General features: G+C 39.6%; 2 protein-coding genes across 12 annotated transcripts in view; both read left to right on the forward strand.

Annotated features, from left to right (window-relative positions):
* The window catches only part of TUT7 (terminal uridylyl transferase 7), a 67,367-nt gene extending 59,999 nt beyond the window's left edge, over nt 1-7,368 (forward strand). For 6 of the 10 annotated variants that reach the window (XM_027094221.1, XM_027094227.1, XM_027094220.1 and 3 more), the window contains one exon: nt 6,351-7,368. In XM_027094221.1, the coding sequence (XP_026950022.1) occupies nt 6,351-6,418 (68 nt within the window). In that variant the 3' untranslated portion in view covers nt 6,419-7,368. Of the gene's footprint in view, nt 1-71; nt 1,716-3,432; nt 6,271-6,350 lie in introns of those variants that run through there. The other 4 variants (XM_027094223.1, XM_027094231.1, XM_027094232.1 and 1 more) reach the window with 2 other exon arrangements.
* Nucleotides 7,369-12,048: 4,680 nt separating this feature from the next.
* Nucleotides 12,049-23,812, forward strand: ISCA1 (iron-sulfur cluster assembly 1). Of its 2 annotated transcripts, none has more exons than XM_027094180.1 (5): nt 12,049-12,133; nt 15,628-15,732; nt 18,976-19,029; nt 21,734-21,839; nt 23,517-23,812. In XM_027094180.1, exons 2-5 carry the CDS (start codon nt 15,712-15,714, stop codon nt 23,663-23,665), a joined length of 330 nt encoding a protein of 109 aa, XP_026949981.1. In that variant the 5' UTR covers nt 12,049-12,133; nt 15,628-15,711; the 3' UTR covers nt 23,666-23,812. The 2 variants fall into 2 exon arrangements, with proteins under 2 accessions (XP_026949981.1, XP_026949980.1); XM_027094179.1 differs by lacking the exon at nt 12,049-12,133 and adding an exon at nt 17,589-17,663 and having other exon boundaries at nt 15,650-15,732.
* The last annotated feature ends 1,334 nt before the right edge of the window (nt 23,813-25,146 follow it).

A 25,146-nucleotide genomic window follows, 5' to 3' on the forward strand; every position in this document is an offset into this window, starting at 1 on the left:
TTGTTATAGATGTGAAATATGTCTCAACTGTAAGTAGTATTAAGTTTCCAAAAAGCTCTTCCTTTTCACAGGCTTATTTATCTGTGATGCACGGGTAGTTTCCTAACAAGAGCCTGCTGGTGTGGACAGCCCCTGCTCTCACACATCAGTTATATTGACCTTAGAAGAAATTAGCTGCTCTGAGCTCCAGATGTCACATTTATAAAATTGGCAGTAGCACCATCTGTGTCATCGGGTGCTGAGAAGATTAAAGCACCCATTCAGTAGTAAGCACTCAACCAAGTTCTCTTTTCCTCTCCTGATACCTCCCTCCATTCCTTTCCACTAAGCTACGTATAGTTCTTAACTCTCAAATGTGATAGTAGTAGATAGAAAATTCCATGAATTTCCTTGATCTTCATTGTTTCCTCCCTCCAGCACATACACACAGCCAACACAGTGCCTTAGATATTCAGTAAGTTTGGAAGAATAATCAAGAATACGAGTGTTAAAATCAGACTTACTTGAGTCTGAAATCCAGCTCAGTCATTTACTAGCTGCATTACCTCTGTCGAGTTATCGAACCTCTCAGTGCCTCAGTTTCCTTGTCGATAAATTGGGGATGATATCTCACAGGGCAATTGTAAGGATTAATTTCATATATGTAAAGCCCTTAACACAGCATCTGGCACACATCACTCAATAAATTATTACTACTCTTATTACTGTGGTTAACGCAAAGTCTCCAACCATGCTGTACTTCTCTCTAACTTCTAGGACAAATATATAATGGAAATTTTTAACAAAACAGGAGTATGTGGAGATTGGAGAACCATAGTCATAAACTGTTCAGTATGAGAATCTCAGAAAACTAACATTTTTCTATTTCTTAATCCTCTACCGTTTTTGCAAAGAAAATTACTTTTCCAAAGAAACTACCTCTGTCTCTTCGTTTATTCCATTTTAATCCCAGGATTTGAAATCTTAAAAATTGGAGATACTGTAAGAGATTGGTGGATATCTTTTCTCCTTCATGATGATGTATACTTTTTTCCTTAACCAGAATGTTAAAGCCTACTTATTAAAAACAAAAACACAGTTCTCTTTATGATAGTAAATTCAAAATAATAGAAGCACTTTTTAGAAACCATATGGGGAGATCTTAGTATCAGTGAATATAGATCATTCTTTTTCATACCCTTCTTGATATTCCAGTATATGAATATACATTATTTATTTAACCATTCCTTATTAATGAGCTAGCTCTTTTCAAACATTTGTTATGTCAGTGTCTTCAAAACTTTCTTGCTCGCATACTCTCCCCCAAAATGTTGAACCACCAATATATCTCCTTGTATGTGTTTAAGTTTATATCTCCATTTTTCATCATAATTGCAAAACATGTAATTTCTGGAGGTTTTTTGTAAATATTGGCATTTTAAAAACAAAACTTTTAAATCAAGCTTAAATGTATCAAATGAAATGTAAATATTATTGCAGAAATTTTACATCTTTTTTTTTTCCGCCTTGAATTCTTTTGTTTCACTTCCATGGAATTTTATCTTAAGATGGTACCTTTTAATCATATATATTTCAAGCATTTTATTGACCAGCCTATCATACTTATCTGCAACAGAAGTGTTTATATAGATTGAATTTTTTTATATAAATTGAATTTTTAAGCTTTTTATTAAATCTCAAAGTGTAAACATTTCTTCTAAATTATTTTTATAGTTATAAGAATAATATAATTAGCCAAAACAAATGTTACAAATTTTGATTAAAAATTGCTTTTTATGTTTACTTACTGAAAATGACTGTCCTTTATTTAGATGGGATTTTTTTCCCCATGCATTCATTCAACTTTGGATCAGTACTACTTACTGCAGGACTGAAACAGTGAATCATTTCTGTTCCTAATCTTTTTGTTTTTATACTTGGTAAACATTGAGAAAACTCATTAGTCTTTATGATAGCAAATTAAAAGTAATAAGAAATACCTTTAGGAGTCTGGGAAGGGAAGATGTATTACAACAGTGCCACTCAGTTATTTTCATTCCTTTTTTAATTAACTGACCAAAAATCACATAATAATGCATCATCAGAAATTATTTTGATGGTCATCAGCTATCAGTGTAATTTTATGAAAGCTAAAAATTTGGGTTTTTATTAGAGGCATTCACATTTTATCACAGATACCAGCATTCTGTGTGCCTCCCTGCCTCCCAAAGTTTTTTTTTCACCCTGGGGCAATGTACCACATTAAGAGGTGGATGGTTAGAAGGTATGCCTCTCTGTCTTGTGAAAGGGGAAAGAAAAAGTGGTGTGATTCCTGAGAACCAGCCCAAAGCCTGGGCCACAAAGGCATTCTCAGAAAGAACTCAGAAATTGAAGCACTGTGGTCAGCTCTCTGATTGCCCAACGAATACGTTAAGCACTTGTCCTGTTAAGCTATTCAGGAATACAAGTACCCAAGGTTGAAGACCACTGTTTAAACATTATAATGTATATTTGCATGTTTGTCTAGTTATTTCCTCAGGATAAATACCCATGTAGGAGGATAATAGGTTTAAAGGTATGCATGTTTCGACAGAGATACAATTAATGCCGTGTTGTGATTGTTGACAATCTCAGAGAGTCATTCACAAACTTTCCATACCCTCACTCCATTAGGGTAGTCCTTTTTTGCCAGTCTGCTTGAAGTTCTATTACCATTAAACACTAACATTTCCCATGTTCTCATTTGTATTTCTTCATGTTATATCTTTGTATTTTCGTTGAGGATTCATTTTTGTCTTTAGTTCTTTCTACTTAGAAATTCATTCATGCTTTGTCAAATGAGTTACAGTAGGCTTCGCCACTACCACCAGTTTATTATTCTTTCAGCCTCATTTATGATTTATTTTGCCATACATAACATTTGTTTGTTTGTTTTAGTAGTTTGATCTAGCCAGCTTTAGGGTAGTTTCAAGTCATGCTTACACAATTTTAAGAATTTCATGTTCTTCCCCCAGATTACATAAAAATTCATATTTTATTTCTAGCAGTTTTATCTTTTTTTGTGGCCGCACCATGCGGTATGTGGGTTCTTAGTTCCCAACCAGGGATCGAATATGTGCCCCCTGCACTGGAAGTGTGGAGACTTAACCACTGGACTGCCAGGGAAGTCCCATAGTTTTATCTTTTTACATGTGAATTTTTTATATGAAGTTTCTTCAGGTATGATGAGATTTTGTGTGTGTATATATATATATATATATATATATATATATAGGACTACATGTTTAAGTGATGCAGTAATAAAACTATAAGTACTATTCTTAGAAAAGAATGGTTTCTTAACATTTTGGGGAAAAATTTTTTTAAAGGTACAGATAATATAACAACTACCCATCTATTAGAGAATTGGCGTTATTTTTTCACATTTTCTTTTCAATCATTTGTTAATAAAAGGTTAAGATGGTGACTACCTCAGGCCCATTCTGTCTGTCATGTCCCCCTCCATCCCAGAGGATCCATTATTATGACTTCAGGTACCAGTTCTTTTTAAGCCCTTACTTATGTATCCTTTAATATACATATCCTTGGTGAATATTTAAATTTAAATGACATATCACACTGTATAATAAGAATGTTCTACAACCTGCTTTTTTATATCTATTTAACGAAATTACTTTGAAATTTATATATGTTGTTGTATATAGATTTAGCCTCTTTCTTTACAGTATTGCATCATACAAATACAGAATATTTTATGTAGCCATTACCTAGTACGTGAACATTTAGATTACCTCTGATTTTTTCCTATTATAAACAGTGTTGTAATGATCATTCTTGTGTGAGTCTTCTTGAGCATGTTTTAGAGATTCTATAGGGTTTGAGTACCTAGAAGTCAAATTGTTGGGTCATAGCGCATTTTCATATGTGCATATGTGCCTTTTCAGTTTAGTTAGATATTGTCGTATACCCTCTCATTGGTTGAAACAATTATCACTCCCATCAGCAGTTTTTATTCTTACAAATCTGATGAGTGAGAAATACTTTGGTGTTGTTCTAATGGGTATTTTTTTGACTCTGGTGATGCTAAGCACCTTTTTCTATGTTAACTGGCCAGTTGGAGTTCCTCTTCTATAAATGGTCTGTTCAGATCATTTGCCCGTTTTCCTGTTGCATTATCATTTCCTTAATAATTTACAAGCGTTCTTCATTCTGAATACTGAGCATTTATTATTATATACTTCCTTAATATCTTCCTCCAGTATGTCTTGTCTTTCACCTTGTATCTATTGCCACTTCAGTTTTTAATTTTGAGATAATCAGATGATTGGTTTTCCCTGATTAGTTTTCATGGACATGTGATTCATGATTTTAGGGTTATCTTTCAGAAATTCTTCCCTAGCCTGAGGTTATAAAGATATACAACTGTATTTTTTTCTATTAGCTTTAAAACCTTATTTTTCCTATTTAGATCTTTAATCCATCCGAAGTGTGTGTAGAATATGAGGTGCAGTGATCTAAATTTTTGTCCTTCAAGTGAAAAGCCTGTCCTCAATACTTTGTGCAGTTCAGAATATCAAAGATGTGTATTTTTGACCAGTAGACACTCCGTGGTATAAATATGGTATTTATACACAAGCAGAGTACTTTGAATCTTCCTGACATAGCACTCATTTTTCACTGTGAGTTGACTATCTAGATGTCCTGCTTCGAAAAGTTTGCTTTTGGGGGGCATAAGTTTATATTTGCATACTTAATATTTTGGCTTTGGACATTTTAGAAAGTATAGTTTAAGCAAAATGAAAATAAAAGCCATTTATACTTGTCCCGTTCTAGAGCATTAACTATTGTTTAGGTTTTGGAGGTAAAATCTTCCCAGCTTTTTACATCAGTGTAATGATAATAGTTAGCATTTATTGAGTACTTTCTATGTGCCAGTTTCAGTTGCTTTACATGTATTAATTAATTTAATCGTCACAATAACTCCAAGGGGGTAGGTGTTATTGCCCTTATTTTACAGATAAGGAAAATGAAGCGCCAAATAGCTGATTGGTAGGGTTTTTCCTTTTTTAATTTTTAGTTTTAATGGAAATATTATTCATGTGGTTTTATAAACTGCTTTTTTCATGTTATTAATTATCCTCTGCATACCTAATAATCCTATTTTGTTCATGATATACTTAGTCATATCACAAGTTCTGGACATTTGAGTTGTTTGCATACTTAAGTTATTGTAAGGTTTGTATGAATATTCCTTTACCAAAATTTCTACCCACTTCCCTGTCCTTCTGCTTTTCCTTCAAACAATTTGGTGGTTAGGAATTGGTATCTTGTTTGCATTTCTTTGATTACCCATTGATATTGAATATTTTTTTGTGCTGTCTTTTTCTCTTTCATATATTGCTTTTTCTTTCACCAGCTATCTATTGGTGTTCATCTTTTCTCTATTGATTTGTAACTTCTTTAGTACTAAGCACAGAAAGCCTTTTTCATAAATAAAATATAATGTGATGTACTTAGGAAACTGTTTCCCCACCCCAAGATTGTATAAATAGCCACTACTTCTTATACTTTGACTCTCTTATATTTAATTCTATAATTCATTTGGAATTAGGTGGGGAGGAAAAGTATGATGTGAGGGAGGAAACTTCTCTAACCCTTTTCTTCCAAAATTACTTATTTGACACAATACCAGTTATTGAACAATCCATACTTTCCCCCATTGATTTGAAATGTATATAATCAATGTGTATAACCTTTGTTATATACTACTTTCTTACAAGTAATCACTTAAGAATTTCTCAGTTTTCTTGCTTCGTTGATCGATTTGTTTAGACTCCAGAACAGAACTTATTAACTGTTCTGTGGTATGCATTTAATTAGCAGTCTTTATTTCTGTCCTTCACCTGTAAATATAATAAATTTCCTTTTTTTCTTTTAAATCAATGACTTATGGCTACAATATCACCATTCACAGCTTCGTGTCGTCAGAGTAATGACCCAAGATATATATTTCTGACCAAAGTATTCTTTGCAATCTATTCTGTTTGGTTGCAGATGCAGAGCAGAGCCTTTAAAAGTTCACCTGGCCTTCTGTACCAATATGTAAATAGTGAGCATGCAAATGTATTAAAATGACGTCACTCTAGCAACTCGTCTGCATTTAGAAAGAATGTGACGAGGCTTATGTTTAATAGATAATGTTCTATATATACCTTTTTACAATATATCTAGCCAAATTACTTGATTCAAAACAAGTGACCAGTATGAAAAGTTTCTGTGAATAATTAACAATAAGAAGTAATTGTATGGCGTTTACGATAAAGTGAGGCTTGTTTCATTTATGTTGGGTTTTGTTTTTTCCCCTCCTCTAGGTAGCCTTTCCAGTAAATATATGACTCAGGGAAAAGCCTCAGCGAAGAGGACCCAGCAGGAATCATGAGGGAAGGAAAATGCCGCACTCTAAATGGCCACTCAGGCGTTCCTATTCACTTTGAAAATTAGGTTCATTTCACAGGACACAGCAGCATAGATCAGGCTTCAACTTAACATTTAAGGGAAATGTCCGATTTTTTTTTTTAACTTAATGAAATTGTTAATGAGGAAAAAAAATTTTTATATAGTCTTACCTACTACAAATCCCTGTAGATTTAAGGATTTTAATAGAAAGCCATGATGTATGTATTGAAGACAGGTTTAAAAAAAAAATGTAATTATGGGCCAGTATTCAGGAATACAATTTCATGCTTTTTAATTCTTTCAAAGCACACTAAAATTGGTGTGCTGATGAACTCCAAGTAAATTAATCCTTTTTTTCCCTTATAAATCCTTTTTGTTTGTTTGTTTTGAAGAGGGGAAATTATATTTATTGTTGTTGACTGAATCCTTGTGTGAAAGCGTGTCAAATATGTGTGAACTGCCACTACTGTATTTACGATTTACAAACCTTACTTTATTGATATTTGTAGAAGAAGTGATAACGTGAACATGAGTACCTATTTATGTGAGCCTTCCGTGGATGAGCAGTGCCACTGAGGGGCTTTTAGTTTTCTTCCCTCTCTAATTTTAAGTAAGTTGACATATAACTACTATGGTCATAAAAATGAAGTAAGGAAAACAAAAGAGTCCTGTTTGCTGCTAAAAACATTTTCAAAGGAAAAATGACAAAAGTAATTTTTACTTTTTATGATATTCAGAAATTAGGGTGGAGGACTTTTAAAATCCCTGATTATTAAAGAGGCTATCTCTGCCAATCATGAGTTTGATTGGTCTGACTGGAGCCCTCCTGGAACTGTTTCTCTAATTCACAAGCCCTTCAGAAGTAGTACATGGTCTAAACTATGCCTCGGTTTATTTATCATTTTGAAATAAAATCACATTTTCAACCTGTAACTTTATCCATATTACTTTCCACTGAGAGTCCTACATTTTCTGAGGAAACTAGGTCAAGGATGAAGGGCAGTACAGATCTGCTCCTCTTTATCCCGTGTTCCCTTTACATGTGCTCATTCGATCTGGTGTTTATTGACACCCGACGCCTGCCAAGTCCTGAGAGTGTGCCAGTAAGAGGCACAGATTTATGGGGGGTGAATGCATAGGAAGGGCTGCAGGGGGTGCTTGCTGGGCAAACGTTCCCAGGTAGAAGAGGGCTCAGAAAGTAGCACACCTTGTGTGCCCTTCTTTTAAACAAATTACTTGGAGACATTTTCCAGCTAAAAAAGAACCATATCAAAATTAACTTTAGAGGGGAGTTCCCTTTGGCTTAGTGGTTAGGATTCGGGGCTTTCACTGCTGTAGCCCAGGTTCAGTCCCTGGCCAGGGAACTGAGATACTGCAAGCCACGCGGGGCAGCGAAAAAAAGAAAAAAAAAAATGAACTTTAGAGTAGGGAAGTTGTGGTAGAAAGAATTAGGCATTATTCCTTACTCAGTTTTGAATGAACAGAAACTCATGAATTAACAAGTGAATTAAGCACCCTGGGCTAAAACTGCTCTACCTGACTTTCCTCCGCTGCTCCTCTTTTCTTCTCTTGCCTTCGCACGTAAAAGTTGACTGGACACGTAATTCTTGTCACTTTCTTTGGAAAGACTGTTGATGGCATTCTGTTGTCTTCTGGCATAGTAACGAGATTGGGGCCAACCTGATTTTTGTTCCCTTATAGGTTTTATTTTTCTGCTTGGATGCTTCTGTGTTTATTTCTCCCTGTAACTTTTGTATCAGTGACATTTGTCTGAAACAAAAGTGAATCCAATGTCTCTCCCCACCTAAGGTTTTTTCTTTTTAACTTGAGAGAATATCTATATTCATAATTTTAGTTCTCAAAAATACTTTTGTCTATTCTCAAATGCCTCTCCCTATCATCTCTTTCCTTTCCGGTTAGGAAAGCTTGTCAAGTTTAACCTCCACGTGACTGGCTTGATTTTTAGTGTCATCCTGCTGTTTGCTCTAACATGAGGTTTGTTATTGCACTTGTAACTTTCTTGAACTTACCTAACCCACCACCTTCCTTTTCCTCTCATTCTTTTAGTTTGTTCTTATTATCTTCCTTTTCATAGAAACCATATTTTCATATATACTTTGAAGAATGTTGAAAGTTTCCTACATTTTATTCTGATTTCTAAAGTAGATTCTGCCTAATGTATTTGATAGCTTTTTGATTTTCAGTTCGTCACACTGAATCAGTGGGACAGTGACTAGTATTTGCCAGCAGACCTGGATAATGTATTGCCCTTGGTTCTCTTTACTCCCTTTACTTGGATGCTGGTCACAGCCCCTTCTCAGCACCCCAGCTGGGGGACAGGAACATCTGCTCCATGCTGAGTCCAGTTTCCAGGGTGTGGCTATCTTGCAGATGCAGCTGGTCTGTCTCTTACAAGCTGCAAAAATGCCCCACCACCAGGGTTCTCCCTTCCTCTTTCTCTCAAGAACAAAAATATGAAATCCATTTTTTATACACCCAATCTACACTTTTTAATCTCTTGCTCAGTGTGTACAGTAGCAGGAATGTGCACACTTAGAGATGTTATTAAATGTTCTCAGATAACTTCAGTTTATTCAAATATATGTGTGTGTATATATATATATAACCCTAGTGGAAAAAATCCTGGGTAGATAAGTCAGTAGGGTTCAGTATTACGGCAAAAAAAATGTTGAAAAGCAAACAGAATTTAACAAACCTCCCTAAAATTGCAAAGATGTGCTCGGTACTTCTTTTTCTTTGAAAGCAGTCTTGTTTGGACAGCAGCAGTCAAGAATTTAGCACACTTTCCACTGAGTGGAATTCTAGGCTTAATTAGATTCTGGCTCTGCCATTATTCCAGCTGAGAGTGTGGCAAATCCCTCTGACCTTTTAGCAGTTCATTTTCCTTGCCTGTAAAATGGAAACCATACCTGCCCTTGCACAGTAGTGAGGATCAAGTGCGGTCTTACTGAGAAAACACTTTTTTAAATGTCTAGAACCCTGAAATTAAATCCTGAAGTGCAGTGTTGAACATTTCCCTATTGTAAGTTTTTAACCTATTAGTGGAAATCTAGAAGTGGTTACAGCTTGGGACCACTTCAACAGTCTCCACACCCGCCTAACTTCAACACCACACAACAGCTGCTGCTCTGAGATAAAGGAGCACACATTTTTTATATAGTCATGAAGACACTTTCTTCTAACATGCCAGTTTCTTTGAGGGATCTGCACCATTTTCAAGTAACATTAGGTATGCCTGATCCACTGACAAGCAGATTATGTGGCTGAGCACATACATGCAAAACAGCCAACAAGTTAAAAACTGAGTAGTGTGTATTAAATAGAGGAAAGAAAGCTATTAGTCATACACAGGATCCTCAATCAGAAAATTCAGGACTGGATTTTTTAAATAGTGTCTAAGGCACTATACTAAAGGGCTTGAGTTTAAGCATCATTTATAAAATAGCCATGCCAGCGCTCCTCTGTGTGGCTCAAAGTAGTGAGGCTCCAATGAGATGATGTGCTCAAGGGTTCTTCTGAAACCTGAACAGTGCTACGCAACTGTATAACATTTTTTCAATAATTGATAAAAATACATGGCATCTTTTTTTTACATTTTTATTAATAAACTTTACTTTTTAGAGCAGGTTTAGGTTCACAGCAAAATTGAGCAGAAAGTAGAGAGTTCCCTTATGGCCCCTGCAGCACACCAACCTCCACCACTGTCCACATCCTGTACCGGAGTGGGACATTTGTTACAATCCATGAACCTACATGGGCACATCATTGTCACCTGGAGTCCACTGTTTACATTAAGATTCATTCTTGGTGTAGCACATTCTGTGGCTTTGGACAAATGTATAATGACATTGTATCATATGAAGTATTTTCAAAATTCATAGCATCTTTGAATATCTATTACCAATTAGCACCGTTTATGGAGTGCTGCTGTGTGCTGTGCAGTCTTCCAAGAGCTTTTCATTTAATCTTCATATCTTTAGGAGACAAGGCATGAGAAGGAACGTGATCACCCACCTAGTCACAGATCACCACCTAGTCAAATCACCCACCTAGTTAAAGATGAAACCAAGAGACGATTCCACACTACCTCGCCTAATCCCACAGTTTCTTCTGTGCACAGCGGGGCTTGGAAAACAACTATTCTCTTACTGTCAATGCGATCGCGTCTCAGTAGCAGAGAGAAAATTACTTAACTAATTCTGAACTATCCAATCCTGTAGGCTCTAGAGGATGAAAGATAAACTGGGTTCTAATAAACACTTCACACTCCGCGCGTGGCGGGGAGCGAGAGGAAGCCCTCGCCCAGCCCAGCCCAGCATTTTAAAATAAAAATAAAAAACACTTCACTGATTAGTTCTCTCCACGTCAAAACACTGAGCAAGAATCCATCCTCCCCAGCAAGACTCCACACAACCTCCTCCTTCCTTTTTCCCTTTAGCACTTAGAAATACCGCCTTTTTTTTTTTTTTTTTTTTTTGGTACGCGGGCCTCACTGTTGTGGCCTCTCCCGTTGCGGAGCACAGGGTCCAGACGCGCTGGCTCAGCGGCCATGGCTCACGGGCCCAGCCGCTCCACGGCATGTGGGATCTTCCCAGACCGGGGCACGAACCCGTGTTCCCTGCATCAGCAGGCGGACTCTCAACCACTGCGCCACTAGGGAAGTCCGATATGCCGCCTTTCTTGACGTTCTCCCATCTGCTGCCCCTACTGCACTTCTCTCCTACCAGGATCTCCAATTCTTCCTTGGACCTTCCGTTTACCAGGCTTCCTGTGTATGCCTTGGGTATAGTGCTGGCTGCACAATGCCTGGGGCTCAGGAATGTTTGCCGAATTAAAGGACAGAAGTCCCTGAGCAGCCACAAGATCTGACAAGCAACAGGTATTCCATCAAGCTATCGACTGGTACTTGCTATAAAAGTATTCCCCGAGCTGCCCAGTCACATCTTACAGTAAAGCTGGATTCCAACCTAAAGCAAACATTGTGTTAGTACCATATTTCAACATCCCAAGCAGCTTGGGGAAAGGCGGGGGAGAGAAGGAGGATGTTTATTGAGAATCTGCGGTAATTCTACGCTCTTAAGAACTGCCAAGCTGGACCAAAAAGGAAGATGTAAACGTATGTAGCTGTCCGGGCCTCGAATCCATTCTGCCCTTGTGAACCGCACCTCCCCGGCCGGTAGACTCCTCTGAGTTCTTAAGCGGCGGGGCAGCACCTTGCCCAGAAGGCAGGGCATGGAACGGCGCGACTCCAGAGTCCACAAGTCCGAGTTCATACCATGTGCCCCAGTCCGGCTTGAGTCAGCGCGCGTGGATCTGCCGCAGAGCTACGACCTTGCCCTCGACCCCTGTGTCCCGCGTCACATGACCACGGCCCGGGCGCCAAGCCACGCTCTCCGCCTGTCACTCATACGGCCCGCCCCACGCCCGTCACTCATACGGCCCGCCCAATGGCGACGGCGTGGGCGGGCCCACGAGGGGCGGGGCCTAGGGCGCCGTGCGCCGGAGCTTGTGGCGTCAATGCGCCCGCCGTGTCCATGGAGAGAGGCTGAGGTGGCCGAGTTCCGGCCCGAGGTATCGGGGCGCCGGGAGGGCGAGGATGTCGGCTTCGTTAGTCCGGGCCACTGTCCGGGCTGTGAGCAAGAGGAAGCTGCAGCCCACCCGGGCCGCCCTCACCCTGGTGAGTGGCTGGGGCGCGCGACCGGGCCCGTTATATTGGTTCACCTTCGCCCCCGCGAGGGGGGGCACGGTGGCAGGGCACAGCACGGCCGGGCGGCAGCTCCCCTGACCCGCTCCGCAGCCGCCGCATCGTCCCCACCCCCAACTCGCCTCTGCTGTGGAGATAAACAAGCCCGGGCGGGGCTGCTCCTCGGGAGCTGGGCGCCCGGGAACTACGTTTCCCAGCAGGCTGCGCGCCGCCGCGTGCGGAGGGGGGAGGGGCGGCGCGAGTAGGGCCCCTTGGGGGTCAGGCGCCGCTTTTCCGGAGCTTGGGGTTGCGGAGGGTCTTGCTGTGGCAGCAGTGCTTGAGGTCGCGGGTTACTTAGAGGTTGAAGTGCCAGGTGCCGGGCGCAGCTGGGTGAATGAACCAGGGTTCCTACCCTTGTGGCGCTTGGGGAGAGCCGAGCCTAGCCTCGCCCGGCCGCAGGACCACAGTGTGATGCGGGAGCGCCGGTGAGAGCGCGGAGACAACAAAGCCCACCCCCTTGCAGAGATCAAGGCTGCAGTGCACAAAGGGTTACTTCCTGGTGTCTGGGGTTGAAGAGGCTTTGAAACGCACTCTGTGCCTCCAGGGGCCCTAGGCCGTGGTGGCTCTAACAAAGGACAAAGAAGGATAAATTACCACCCTGAGTGAGTTTACAGCGTTCTCTGGGTGAAAGGTCAAACACACTCAAAGGAAACTTGTTGCAGATACTTACAGAACTTACTGTGCATGCTGGATCCCCGACGTACTGCACAGTTTTGTTTTGTGTTTTAAATTCACATAATATTAACCACTTGTAAGCGTTCGATTCGGTGGCGTTTAGTACATTCACAGTATTGTAAAACTGTCACTTCTATGTAGCTCCAAAACACCTGGCCCCAAAAGAAAACCCCCTGTCCATTAAGCAGTCACTATTTGCAGTTTTGAAAGATTAATTTCATAGGAAATCTTATGATCAGTTCAGCATTCTTCTCACACACACCCCACTCTTGGTAAAGAAGCCTTTGTGCAAACATTAAATTCCTGAAGACTGGGGAAAACAGATTAAATTGAATCATGGATTCCGTTCAATTTAATGCCATAAGAAGGCCTGTTGCCGGAAAATTCGTTTCAGCAAAACAGGAGAAAGTCATGATCAGGTGGAAGAATATATTTTTATAATGAGTCACTGTTTTAGGTGCATAAGGAGGTTATTGTGTTTTTATGTGATACTGTATTCTACATTCCTTTTTTCTGTACCATCAAGCCCATTTTCCTGTCTGAAAGATACACTGTCAAATCTTAGAATTCTCCAAGATTTGAAATCATAAGAACTAGAAAGCACTACTCATACTTTGCGTCTCCTTTCAATCTCAGTAAAAATTATTCAGAAATCAAAAGAATTCTACCACTGGTACTGATAGAGCCAGGAAGAGTCAGAAAGTGTGGAGACACTTTTTTGCCTTTTCTTTCTCCACCATTTGGCATGGGTCATACCCTTTCTCTCCATTCCTACTTAGTCATCAGACATTTAAGACCTACGTTTCCCACCCTCTTGGGACACAGTCATGGGCCAGGCCTTTGGCACCTCTAGAAATTACTAGGAACAATAACCCAGCCCACTTTCTCAGACCTGCTCTCAATCCGTGCTTGCTCCTTTATGCTTCATTACCTGTTCCGGCTTACCAGGCCAATTCTGCTACCAGCACTGCTTTGTCATGTCAGTTCTCAGTTCACAAGGGCTCTGTGTTGCCTTTGATCAACATTTCCAATTAGCATGCAGGAGTCCATTGTCTGAATTTATCCTCCTTAACTGTCTAGCGGACTTTAGTCCCTTTCCCTGTGATCTTAGCTGGTGCCAACGCACATCCCTGTTTCTTTCCACCAAAGGTCTGTGGTAGCAGGCTTGCAGTTATTTTAATCCTGGCATGTGTTCCTAGTCTTAACACACTGGCATGCATGTATGGATATCTGTGCTTAATTTTCAAGTGTTTTTGCAAACGTTTAACACCATGTTCATTTAAGTGCAAAAGCAGTGAAATCATCAAAGGACTAATGAGTGAAGACAGATGAGAGCAAATGAAATGAGATAGTTCAATGAAAGGGGTAAGAAGAGATGATGAATGTTAGCTAAGTATATAAATTTTGACATCAGGAGTTCAACACGTTGCAACCTTTGAGAAGTGCTGTACCTGTGCAGTCTAGTCAGTGAGAGGTTAGGAAAAGGTATTGATGAAATAAAAGCATGATTCCATGTTTTCAGAGCCAAATTACTTGTGTTAACTGTTGTTAATCCAGGAGAGGATTGATGGTTTGCTGGAGAGAAAGACTTCAAAGACTGGTCACAGGCACTTTTATGCAACCAGGGGTGGGTCCTTGATAGAATAAGGTTTCAACCCACCACATCAAAGTCAGTACCCTTCATCCAAGGAGGATGACATCCCCCTTCCCTACTTCCCTGCAGGCCCAGGAATTGCGAATGGAATTGTATGTATAGGAGCCAGAGTAAAATATGACTGAAGAACTTGAAGATTTAACACTACACTGCAGGCAGAGGCCTTTATTTCCATTGTTGTACAAAGCAGAATCATTGCAGCCCTAATTAGGGCTAGGGATATACCCACAACTGTCCTAAAGCTCAACCAAAGATGTGAATATTAATGGTACATAGCCAGCATCATTCTTGATGCACAAGAGAGAAGTTAATTCATTACATACAGTGGGTACCTTAGGGCTTAATTTCTAGCAGCTCCTGGTTGAGAAGGGTCTGGAAACAATATGATGTTAAATACATGGGGGCTCAAGGAGGTGTTTATTCATTGAAGGAGTAGCCCCAGAAGTCCTTTGGAACAGTGACCAAGCTGTAAGATTGGTATATGGAGGCAATTTAAGGGGCATTACACAGGAAACAATTGGAAGTAGCCTGAATGTCTAACAGTGAAAGGCCAGTTAAATAAGTAAGAGTAAATCCTGTTGGCAAGATATGTAGTCATTGCAAGTAATGATTTTTTTTTAAAGGTTTGGGAGTCATAACTCTTAATTCTTTGACTTACTAGCCCTGTGCAAATTACTTAATCTTTAATACCTAAATCACAGAACTGAAAGAATAAAAAGATGATGCATATAAACCATTAAGCACCTGGAAAGTACTCAAGAAACAGTGACTATATATGTATGTTACTATGTATCAAATGAGTAGCATGTTAAACTTTCAACAGTAGGCTACAAAATTGTGAATATGTACTATGATTACCTGCATGTACAGGAATAGGCAAAGACAAAAGGGAAACAGCATCATAATGCCATAGCTGTTAAAGAATGACTCAAACAAAATATACTGAAATTTATTCATTGGCTGCCCTTTATCTACCATCTTTTAAACCTTAAAATACCAGATTTACAATGAAACGAAACTAGGTTGTAGTTGTTGGCTCATGTTTAGTATACATAATCGTGGAGTTAACTTCGGGTTTTAATCTTGTTTCCTTAAACAGCAAAAAATGAAAATTGCCTGGGGAATGACTAAGGAAATGCAGTATTGAGGATGGAAAGTTTCTGCTGCAAGGAATAGAAACGCTATGGCATTGGATAAAGTAAAAGTATGTTGCTATGAAGTAGTCAAAAGATTCGTTTATCTGCAGTGCCTTCTCCCATAATTGCAACCACAAAAACAGACTAGAAGTCTTTTTTTTTTTTTAAGGCCAAAATATCTCACTCAAAGATACTCTTTCACTTGAAAGAATGTCTTGTTCTGTGATATACGTATGAGAGAAATAATATTTCATTGAGTTTCTTGAATTTATTTCACTGGCCAAATCTCAGGTGAATTAGACTCATTGATTATACATAACTTTCTTGGGTGGGTATGGGTAACTTAGTTGTTTGGGGGAGTATGTTGAAATTGGAGGGCCGCTAGGCTTGCAGCATGTTGTTTTGTTGAAGTTTTTATACTATTTCCCAGAATGATCTTAAGTCCCAAACGTTCCCCTGTTTAGTCATTCTGACTTGTTCTGAAATTCAGATCCATTGCTTGGAAAGTTCTAATAACCATATCTTTACCCTGAAGTGGACTCTCAGCAGGGTTATACATCATCAGTAACACTCCTCCCAGTGGGGTATATTGGATTATTGCCTGACACTAGGAAATTAAGACATGTTTTGGTTCCTGTAAAGACATGTTTTGGTTCCCAGGCACGCAGGTAATTTTTCTCTTAAGCCCCTTTCAGTATGAAATGTTGAACATCAACCACTTTGTGGTAAGTGGACCACTCTCCATGAATTGCTTTTGTTTGCTGTTTAAGTGTTTTCTACTAAGAGTTGAGAAAAGAAGGAAATATATTGCTTTTGTAAAAACCAAATTAGATAATTTAGAAAGTCACATGAGACTCAGGTGTTCCCTGGTGGTCCAGTGGATAGGATTTGGCGCTTTCACTGCCATGGCCCAGCTTCAGTCCCTGGTCAGGATGAAAAGAAACACGTGGGGCAGCATGGTATGTGTGCCCTGAGCTTACACCTCCCATCTGCTGGCAATAAACCAAGACTCCGCATCAGGTTGGACTTCCAGTGAGTATTTTCCCATGGCTGTGCCTTTTTTTTTTTAATTTACTGGAAATCTTTTGATTGTAATTTGACAGTAATTAGATTAATTTCTTCAGGACTCACATGGGAAATATCACCATGAAAATTAGGAAAGCTAGTTTTTACTGGCAATTATTTAGAAGTGTAACTAAGCATTTTTAAAAATTTTTTTCCCATTAATATCTCTCTAACTATTTGAGGTTAATATACTGTGATCTTAAAAAATAAATAAATAAAAATAATTCTCTGCAGAATTTCCTCCTTCCCCCCACCCCCCCCATCCTATTCCCTGTCGTTGATCTGCTTGGTTCATGTTCTGATAGAACTGTGGGAAACGGCCTTTATAAACCACCCACTAGTAGTGATTTATTTAACTTTTTTTTTTAAGTGACACACAATAAGAAATACATACACACCGTATGTTAATAACTGAATCAAAGTTTCACTGTTTATCAAGTGCAGTGCACTGTTCTGTGATTTTTGTTTTTATTTTTGGCTGTGTTGGGTCTTCGTTGCTGCGCACGGACTTTCTTTGGTTGCGGCGAGCGGGGGCTACTCTTCGTTGCGGTGCGCGGGCTTCTCATTGTGGTGGCTTCTCGTTGCGGGGCACAGGCTCTAGGCGTGCAGGCTTCATTAGTTGTGGCACCCGGGCTTCAGTAGTTGTGGCACGCGGGCTTCAGTAGTTGTGGTACACGGGCTTAGTTGCTCCGTGGCATGTGAGATCTTCCCAGACCAGGGATCGAACCCATGTCCCCTGTGTTGGCAGGTGGATTCTTAACCACTGCGCCATCAGGGAAGTCCCTGTTTTTGTTTTTGTTTTTTTAATGATAGTCTCAACCTTCTACATTGGTTTCATGACTTTTCTAAATTTGTCCAGACTCTGCTTCAGCATCTTCATCTGGCCAAGCCCCAACCAGACAGGGTGAAAGAGCACACTCGGGCCATCCATCAGGTCTGTACCCCCAGCACAGGCTTGAGTTCTGGCTACGATTACTACCTAGTTGTAGGTCATAATGTCCACTCTGAGATTTCACAAACCAGGAAAATGCCTGTATAGAAAACTGGAGGACCGGCTCAGCATTGCCAGCTAGAGGAGCTAGTAAAACAAAACGTAGGAAGGACATGATCTCTTCATGATAATATATTCTCATTGTTTTAATAATAGCTGGCTTATGTTGAGCTCTCTGTTCCTGGCGCTATTCTAAATGCTTTTCATGAATTCGTTCATTTAATCCTCACAAGAATCCTGAGGAGGAGGGACTTTTATCCCTGTTTAAGCCAAGTAATGGGCTGGGACACAGCTAGGAAGTGGGCCAGGAATGCCCTGGGACAGCCTTTCTCCCTAACAGCCTCCTCAGGAAATTGGGGTTTGTAATGCTGATCTACGCATGAAGTACATTGAGACGTTTTCTTATTTTTGAGGACAACTGGGCTTGGTTAAACAGCATTTCTCCTGAAAACTCTTCCATGTTCTTGTTTCTATTATTGACTAGCTTAGTTCTGAGCATCATCTAGATGCTCAGATGCTGATGTAATAATCTCTGTGGATAGGGACTTCCCTGGAGGCCCAGTGGTCAAGACTTCGTGCTTCCAATGCAAGGGGCGCAGGTTCGATCCCTGGTTGGGGAACTAAGATCCCACGTGCCGCACAGCCGAAATCAATCAATTAATCAATCTCTGTGAACATTTGGTGGGACTGGCACGAGAGGCACACTGGGTTATTTGATGCTGGTAACATTTTTTCCTCTAGGTGTACATTTTGATGGATCTGAAATAGATTTGGGGTAAACAGAATGAGCAATAGAGTTAATAATGATCAATAGGAAAAATGCCTGAAGATTGGCTTTCCCAATGTGGTACTTGATATCATTCATTGACTGTCGAGTGCCTTCTGTGTGTCAGGCAATGTGCTTGTTGCTGGGCATAAAGTAGGAATTTGAAATAGATGCTGACTAGAAAAATTATATTTGTGATGTGAGTAGATAGTACCACAGAGATTATGACAGGGAGCTGACCTTGACTGAGGGGGTGGGGGCAGGGGATGAAGAGGATGTTGCTAGTGGATATTTTTAAAAATGCTTTTAATTGAGTCGAGTTCATATGCTTGTGTATGAAATCCACAAGGTACTCTGGTGAGAATGGAACATAAATTCACCACATGAATTTGCTAAAGATAGACTTGAGTTGTCTTAAATACTAGGAAATATAAGGCTGAAGAAGGCAAAGTTTGTAACTAACAACTTAATAACCTTCCCTTTTTTCAGACACCTTCAGCAGTAAACAAGATAAAACAGCTTCTTAAAGATAAGCCTGAACACGTAAGTAAAACCAATCAGACAAATATTTAGTAAAAAATTGAAGTTGTATTTTTACAATGAATTTATCTTGTGATAAACAGTGTGCTTTCATTAATTAGGGGTTTTTATTTAAAAAGTAAAAAATGCTCATGATTTTTAAATGCAAGTAACACAACAGGGTATTATGAAAAATATGAAAAGGAAGTCACTCTCTCGCCCCACATTCTTTATTCATTCTCCCTTCCAGGAGGCTGCCTCTTCGTGTCCTTGCACAGATCATCTGTGCATTTTATTACCTAGACCAAGGTTTCTCAGCCTCAGCACTGTTGATGTTTTGGACTGTATAGTCCTTGTTGGGAGTGGATTGCAGGATGTTTAGCAGAATCTCTGGCCTGTGCCGGAGTTGTGACAACCAAAACTAATTCCCTGAGGGGAACCGCTGGCCTAGACTTTGCTTGTTACATTTGCGTGTGTGTCTCTTTTCCTACTTAGGTGAGAACATACCACACACACTGTGGTTGCACTTTGCTTTGCCCCTAATAGTATAGCTTGAAGATCTTTCCATATCCTTACATAAAGATCCTTATTCTCTTTATGGCTGCATATACTAATGTATTCCGTTGAACAAGTTTATCTAGCCACGCTCTCATATTAAAGGTCTTTTGGGTTGTTCTCATTCAGTGCTTCCACAAACATTATTCAACAAATATTTAGCATCTGTAGTGTGCCAGGCCTGTTGTTCTGGACCTGTAGGCATAGCTTATTTCATCTACATAAGCTGTATTCTTAGATGTAGAATCGCTGGGCAAGGGGTGTGCGAACCATCTTAATCTTAGCACATTGTTCACTGCCTAAGGGATACTGTAAATGACTTCCAAGACTATTAATATTCAATAATTAGACTACAGAGTAGTTTCTAAGTTCCATTGTACAACCTGTATTACAGTGTAACAGGAGTTCGATCATCTTCCCCCTAAGAATTATTAAATCTAAGTATATCAGTGTTCCAACTAAATTTGGGTAGACTAATGACTAGAGTATAAATTGACCAGTTGACACAATTTCACTTTTGTAGAGTTGAGGGATGTTTGTTCGTTTTGACATGAAAAGGGTTGAGCAAACACTTCTTCAGGTGTCATTTGTGGCATAAGCAATCCCTTTTCCAAACTCCAGGTACCTAAAGCTGTATTTTCACATACTCTTTAATAAAGTGTCTCTCTATTCCTAATAGTTGGACTTCCTGCTTGTTTGAGTCTTCCTATTTGCAAAGATAAAAACTAAGTTAAACAAGTATTTATGACGTGTGCTCCAGAATTTCAGCCAGGCACTTTATTATTTATCATGTTGAATATGTGAAATTCCCTCACACATTCTCTAAGCTGTCACTGTGAAGGTGAATAAAGCTATAGTTCTGTCTCCTTGTTTGAAGACAGAAGAGAATACTCTGAATGCTTCAACTCATCAAAACCACCAAATATCTTAACATCTAACTCATGCTCTTCATCAGGTGTCTTCCCACTTTATGTTTGCTTTCCTGGAGCAAGCACATGTTACTGCTGTTCAGGGAATCAGGATCTGCTTGCTAAAATGATACTTCTTATGATAATGCTGTATACGCACATGAAAAAGCAGATAGGACTCAAGAATAGATAGAAATTGGGTAGATATTGTTAGAAAACTACATTGAGGTAGACATTGGTATTTTAAAAGTGCTGTTTGGTCACTTTTTAAACTTCTTAACGTCTGTGTTGACTGCAGTCTTTTGCTTTCTGGTACTTGAGAATGTTTACAGAATTAAGGCCCCATGTCACATAGAGGCAATGTGATTGCCAGGTGATGACCTATGAACCTTGGTGAACCTAACCATAGGGAAATATCCTGGGAACATCTCACATGGTGAGGTGGAGCAAAAACATTTTTGAGCAAGTCCAGTTTTCTTATGTAGTCATCTCTGCCATCAGATATTTTTTTCCTTTTTTTTTTTTAAAAAAAAAAGGTGATTATTCATTTTTGGAATTAAAACTCTTCCCTTAAAAATGTTATTCCCAGAAAAAATGGTTAATAGTAATGGTTAAGTAATAAACATGCTTTAGGTGTAGTGGAATATTATGTAGGCATTAGTTGCAAATGATAATTACAAAAGCTAATTGCATGGGAAAATGATGTCTTAAGTGGGAAAAAAAGCAGAGAATAAATTTTTTATTTCTGCTCTAATAAAAACTATATTTAGGGAATTCCCTGGCAGTCCAGTGGTTAGGACTCTGAGCTTTCATGGCCAAGGGCATGGGTTCAGTCCCTGGTTAGGGAACTAAGATCCCACAAGCCGCGTGGCACGGCCAAAAAAAAAAAAAAAACCATGTTTAGATTATATATGAGACAAAGACTGAAAGAAAATAGGAAAAAACACACAAGCTCATTTTTAGGGTACTGGTGACTGTAGTTTTAGGGTGCAGTGTTCCCTCTGTATTTCTTTCTTCGTATATAATTGGTTTTTATTCTTTTTGGATCCCTGCCAATGTTGTAATGATATTTGTACAGTAGTTAAATTTTTTAAATGCTAGTTTCCCATTCTGCTTATACTTCCTAAAGGGACTATTTATAGCCAGAAATCTAATATTTATCTTTTAGCTTTTGAAGAAAATATTATCAAATAGGGCTTTTATTACTATAACTGTTTAATCTGTACTACATTAAAACTAAGTTTATTTTTACAATGCCTTTTCAGGTTGGTGTGAAAGTTGGTGTCCGAACCAGGGGTTGTAATGGCCTTTCCTACACTCTGGAATATACAAAGACAAAAGGAGACTCTGATGAAGAAGTTGTTCAAGATGGTGAGTTTTATGCAAACTTTTTCTGGACACTTTGTTCTCCCTAAAATGTTTGGCCTTGTGTAGCATGGAGAGTAATGATGATAATAGTAAGAATGGTGTATTTAGTGCTCACTGTAAGGGAGGCATGGTTCGACAGGCTCTCATATATTAACTAATTTATACACAGCAACTAAATGAGAATGGTACTGTATTGTCCCCATTTTGCAGATGAAGAAACTGAGGCACTGAGAGATTAAATATGTTTGCCTAAGGTCACACAGCCAGTAAGTGGCCTTATGAACATTTGAACCCAATCAAGTTCACTCCAGAGGCTGTGCTCTTAGTAACTAAGTGATAGATTATTGGATAAACTTGTTTATTTGTTTCAGTTATGAAAGGTTATCATTGTGTGCAGAAAGATTTTAAGATGATAAAACTTCAGAATGAACCAGCCACTTTGGTGTGAAGCATCTATGTCAAATAAGTAATGTCATTTCCTCCTTTAGAAGAGTCTATTTCCAATTTTTATTGAAAATTTCAGTGCTGGGCTTCCCTGGTGGCACAGTGGTTGAGAGTCCGCCTGCCGATGCAGGGGACGCGGGTTCGTGCCCCGGTCCGGGAAGATCCCACATGCCGCGGAGCGACTGGGCCCGTGAGCCATGGCCACTGAGCCTGTGCGTCTGGAGCCTGTGCTCCACAACGGCAGAGGCCACAACAGTGACAGGCCCGCGTACAGCAAAAAAAAAAAAAAAAAAATTGCAGTGCTTTAATTATATTTTGCCCCTCCCCCCCAGTCCCTGCCCCTACCCAATAATCTGATAAAATCTATTTAAAACAAAATAAATACTGCTACAACCTCAGGGGAGTTTCAGCGTGCATGGGTTCTGCAGCACTGGCTTTGTGTGCGCCATTAGCCAGTTTTCATGGGTTCTTGATGTGTATTCTTTTTATTGCACTTAAGTTACTGATCAATAAAGACATTTGTTAATATATTATTTTTAAAATCAATATGTAAAAGTATCTTAAACCTGAAAGTTTTCATCTTAAAGAAGAGATCTAATAAAGATAGTTCATATTTAAGTAATGATGCAGTTTTTTATAAGGAAGAAAGCTTTCTTAATCCATTAGTATTTACGAAGGTTCCCACCTCTACCAACTAGTTAGGTAGAGATAACTAGGGAGTTATGTTATTGTCAGTTTTCTGGTCCATAAGCAGAAAAACAGAACTGCTTGTACTGATTCATGATTTAGTCTTATTAAACTAGCCCATTATATCATAGTCCTTTGTGTTTCTCTAGGCTTGGCAGTGTGTTGTGTATACAAACGTCATTTCAGGATTTTCATTAATCTCATTGACTCCATCTTTACAGAACTCTTACTGAGAATATACACATTTTGTTCATGTAGCAAATTGAAGTATAGCGAAGAAAGGCAAATTCTAGTTTTACACAGAATTGTCATGGAATTTGCTGTACACAACTGTCTAGCCTAATACAATTGTTTTTGACATAGATTATTGTGTAGGAAAGGGGACAGAAAACTGAGCACTGCATCCCTTAAAGGAAATAATGAGACAGATTCAAAAGCCTCTTGTTTGACGTTTGTTAGTGGTTACTATTTAAAGTTCAGTTGTGCTTTGAATCAGCAGGTTCCATGGGATGGCAGGCTTTATATGACTCATGTTTTCTTCTCCCCCAGGAGTCAGAGTGTTCATCGAGAAGAAAGCACAGCTAACACTTTTAGGAACAGAAATGGACTATGTTGAAGACAAATTATCCAGTGAGTTTGTGTTCAATAACCCAAACATCAAAGGAACATGTGGCTGTGGAGAAAGCTTTAATATTTGACTCCTCAGGACTGCTCAGGCTGTAGGCCCCAGGAGAGCTGTGGAAGCTCTATGGCTTATTGCAGAAGTCATAGGACTGTCGCATGCTTAAGGTTTGTAACATATGGCTGCCTTACAAGGAAAATAAAGTGATGCATTTGAAAATGAAGCCAGTGTGTTAGATTCCAGAAGAATTGATACTTGTGTCCTTTATAGGGGACAGAAAATGAGAATCTGTTGCTCTCTTTGTGTCGTTTTTCTGATCTGTAAAGAAAAAAAGTTTTACCCTGCAATTAAATTCTCCTTCCTGCATCCTTTCTGTTAGAGCTAGTTTCATGGAAGTTGCCTTCCTGGGGGGGATTTCAGAAAACATATTCTTAATAGGTGTAGATTGGTAGATCTTTTGAAAGGATTGAACGTACTTCTCCCAACAAGATGGATTTTAAAATTCAGAGGCAGGAAGTCTTGACTCCTGGTGTGGTGTGGTGGTGCATTGTTTTTCTACCCAAACTGGGCACAGCGTTTCTACATTTTTATCTAAAACTTCATTGTCTGATACCTCATTTGCTTACCCTGCAGCATCCCCAGCCATTAAAGTATTGGACAGAGATTTCCTTAACTGTAGTGCAGAATAGTTCTGAGTGATGGGATCAAAAGGTAAATACTTCACCCACCTGTTTTTAAGTCCAGTTCTTTTGCCCACCCTAAGCGTCTGCTCGGATATGGGATCTCAAGCGGACTTAGATCCTTTTAATCAGAAGTTCTCTTAAAAGCCATCTAGCCCATCCCCTCAGTTCTATACCCTGGGAAGCTGAAGGGCTTTTGTCCCCCCTCACACTGCAGGCTGGGTAGGGGCACAGCCGGGACCACCCACATCTCCCCATCTTGTAGGTGACACGCCAGCCCTGCGCTCCGAGGCAGTCAGTGAAGGTAAACGGGTGGTCTGGCTTCTTTATCTGGTGAACATTTGGATGAGATTTCTCTGTAATTTGGAGAGTATATTTAGTTTTATTTTATTTGGGGTGAGAAGAATCTTATTTTAAATCCCATTTATGTGAATTACCATCTTGTTTCACCAGGACTGTGGAACAGTCGTTTATATTAGCAGGGAAGAAGACATTGTAGCCACCCAGAACTGTTCTTTTGGAAGGTAGTAGTAATTGTGAAGCAGAACATGGGGATCTTTTCTTATAATTTCCAATACGATGTGTACACTCTGGGTCCTAAGTCCAATTGCTAAAATTTTTAAGCCTAATATTTTAACCTGACTTTTTTTTTTTTTTTTTTTTCTGGTACGCGGGCCTCTCACTGCTGTGGCCTCTCCCGCTGCGGAGCACAGGCTCCGGACGTGAGCCTCAGCGGCCATGGCTCACGGGCACAGCCGCTCCGCGGCATGTGGGATCTTCCCGGACCGGGACACGAACCAGTGTCCCCTGCATTGGCAGGGGGACTCTCAACCACTGCGCCACCAGGGACGCCCTTTAACCTGACATTTTATCACCA

Source organism: Aethalodelphis obliquidens, unplaced genomic scaffold (genome assembly GCF_003676395.1).
Source record: "Aethalodelphis obliquidens isolate GAN/ISIS:26980383/991018 unplaced genomic scaffold, ASM367639v1 scaffold88, whole genome shotgun sequence".
NCBI classification, from domain to species: domain Eukaryota; kingdom Metazoa; phylum Chordata; class Mammalia; order Artiodactyla; family Delphinidae; genus Aethalodelphis; species Aethalodelphis obliquidens.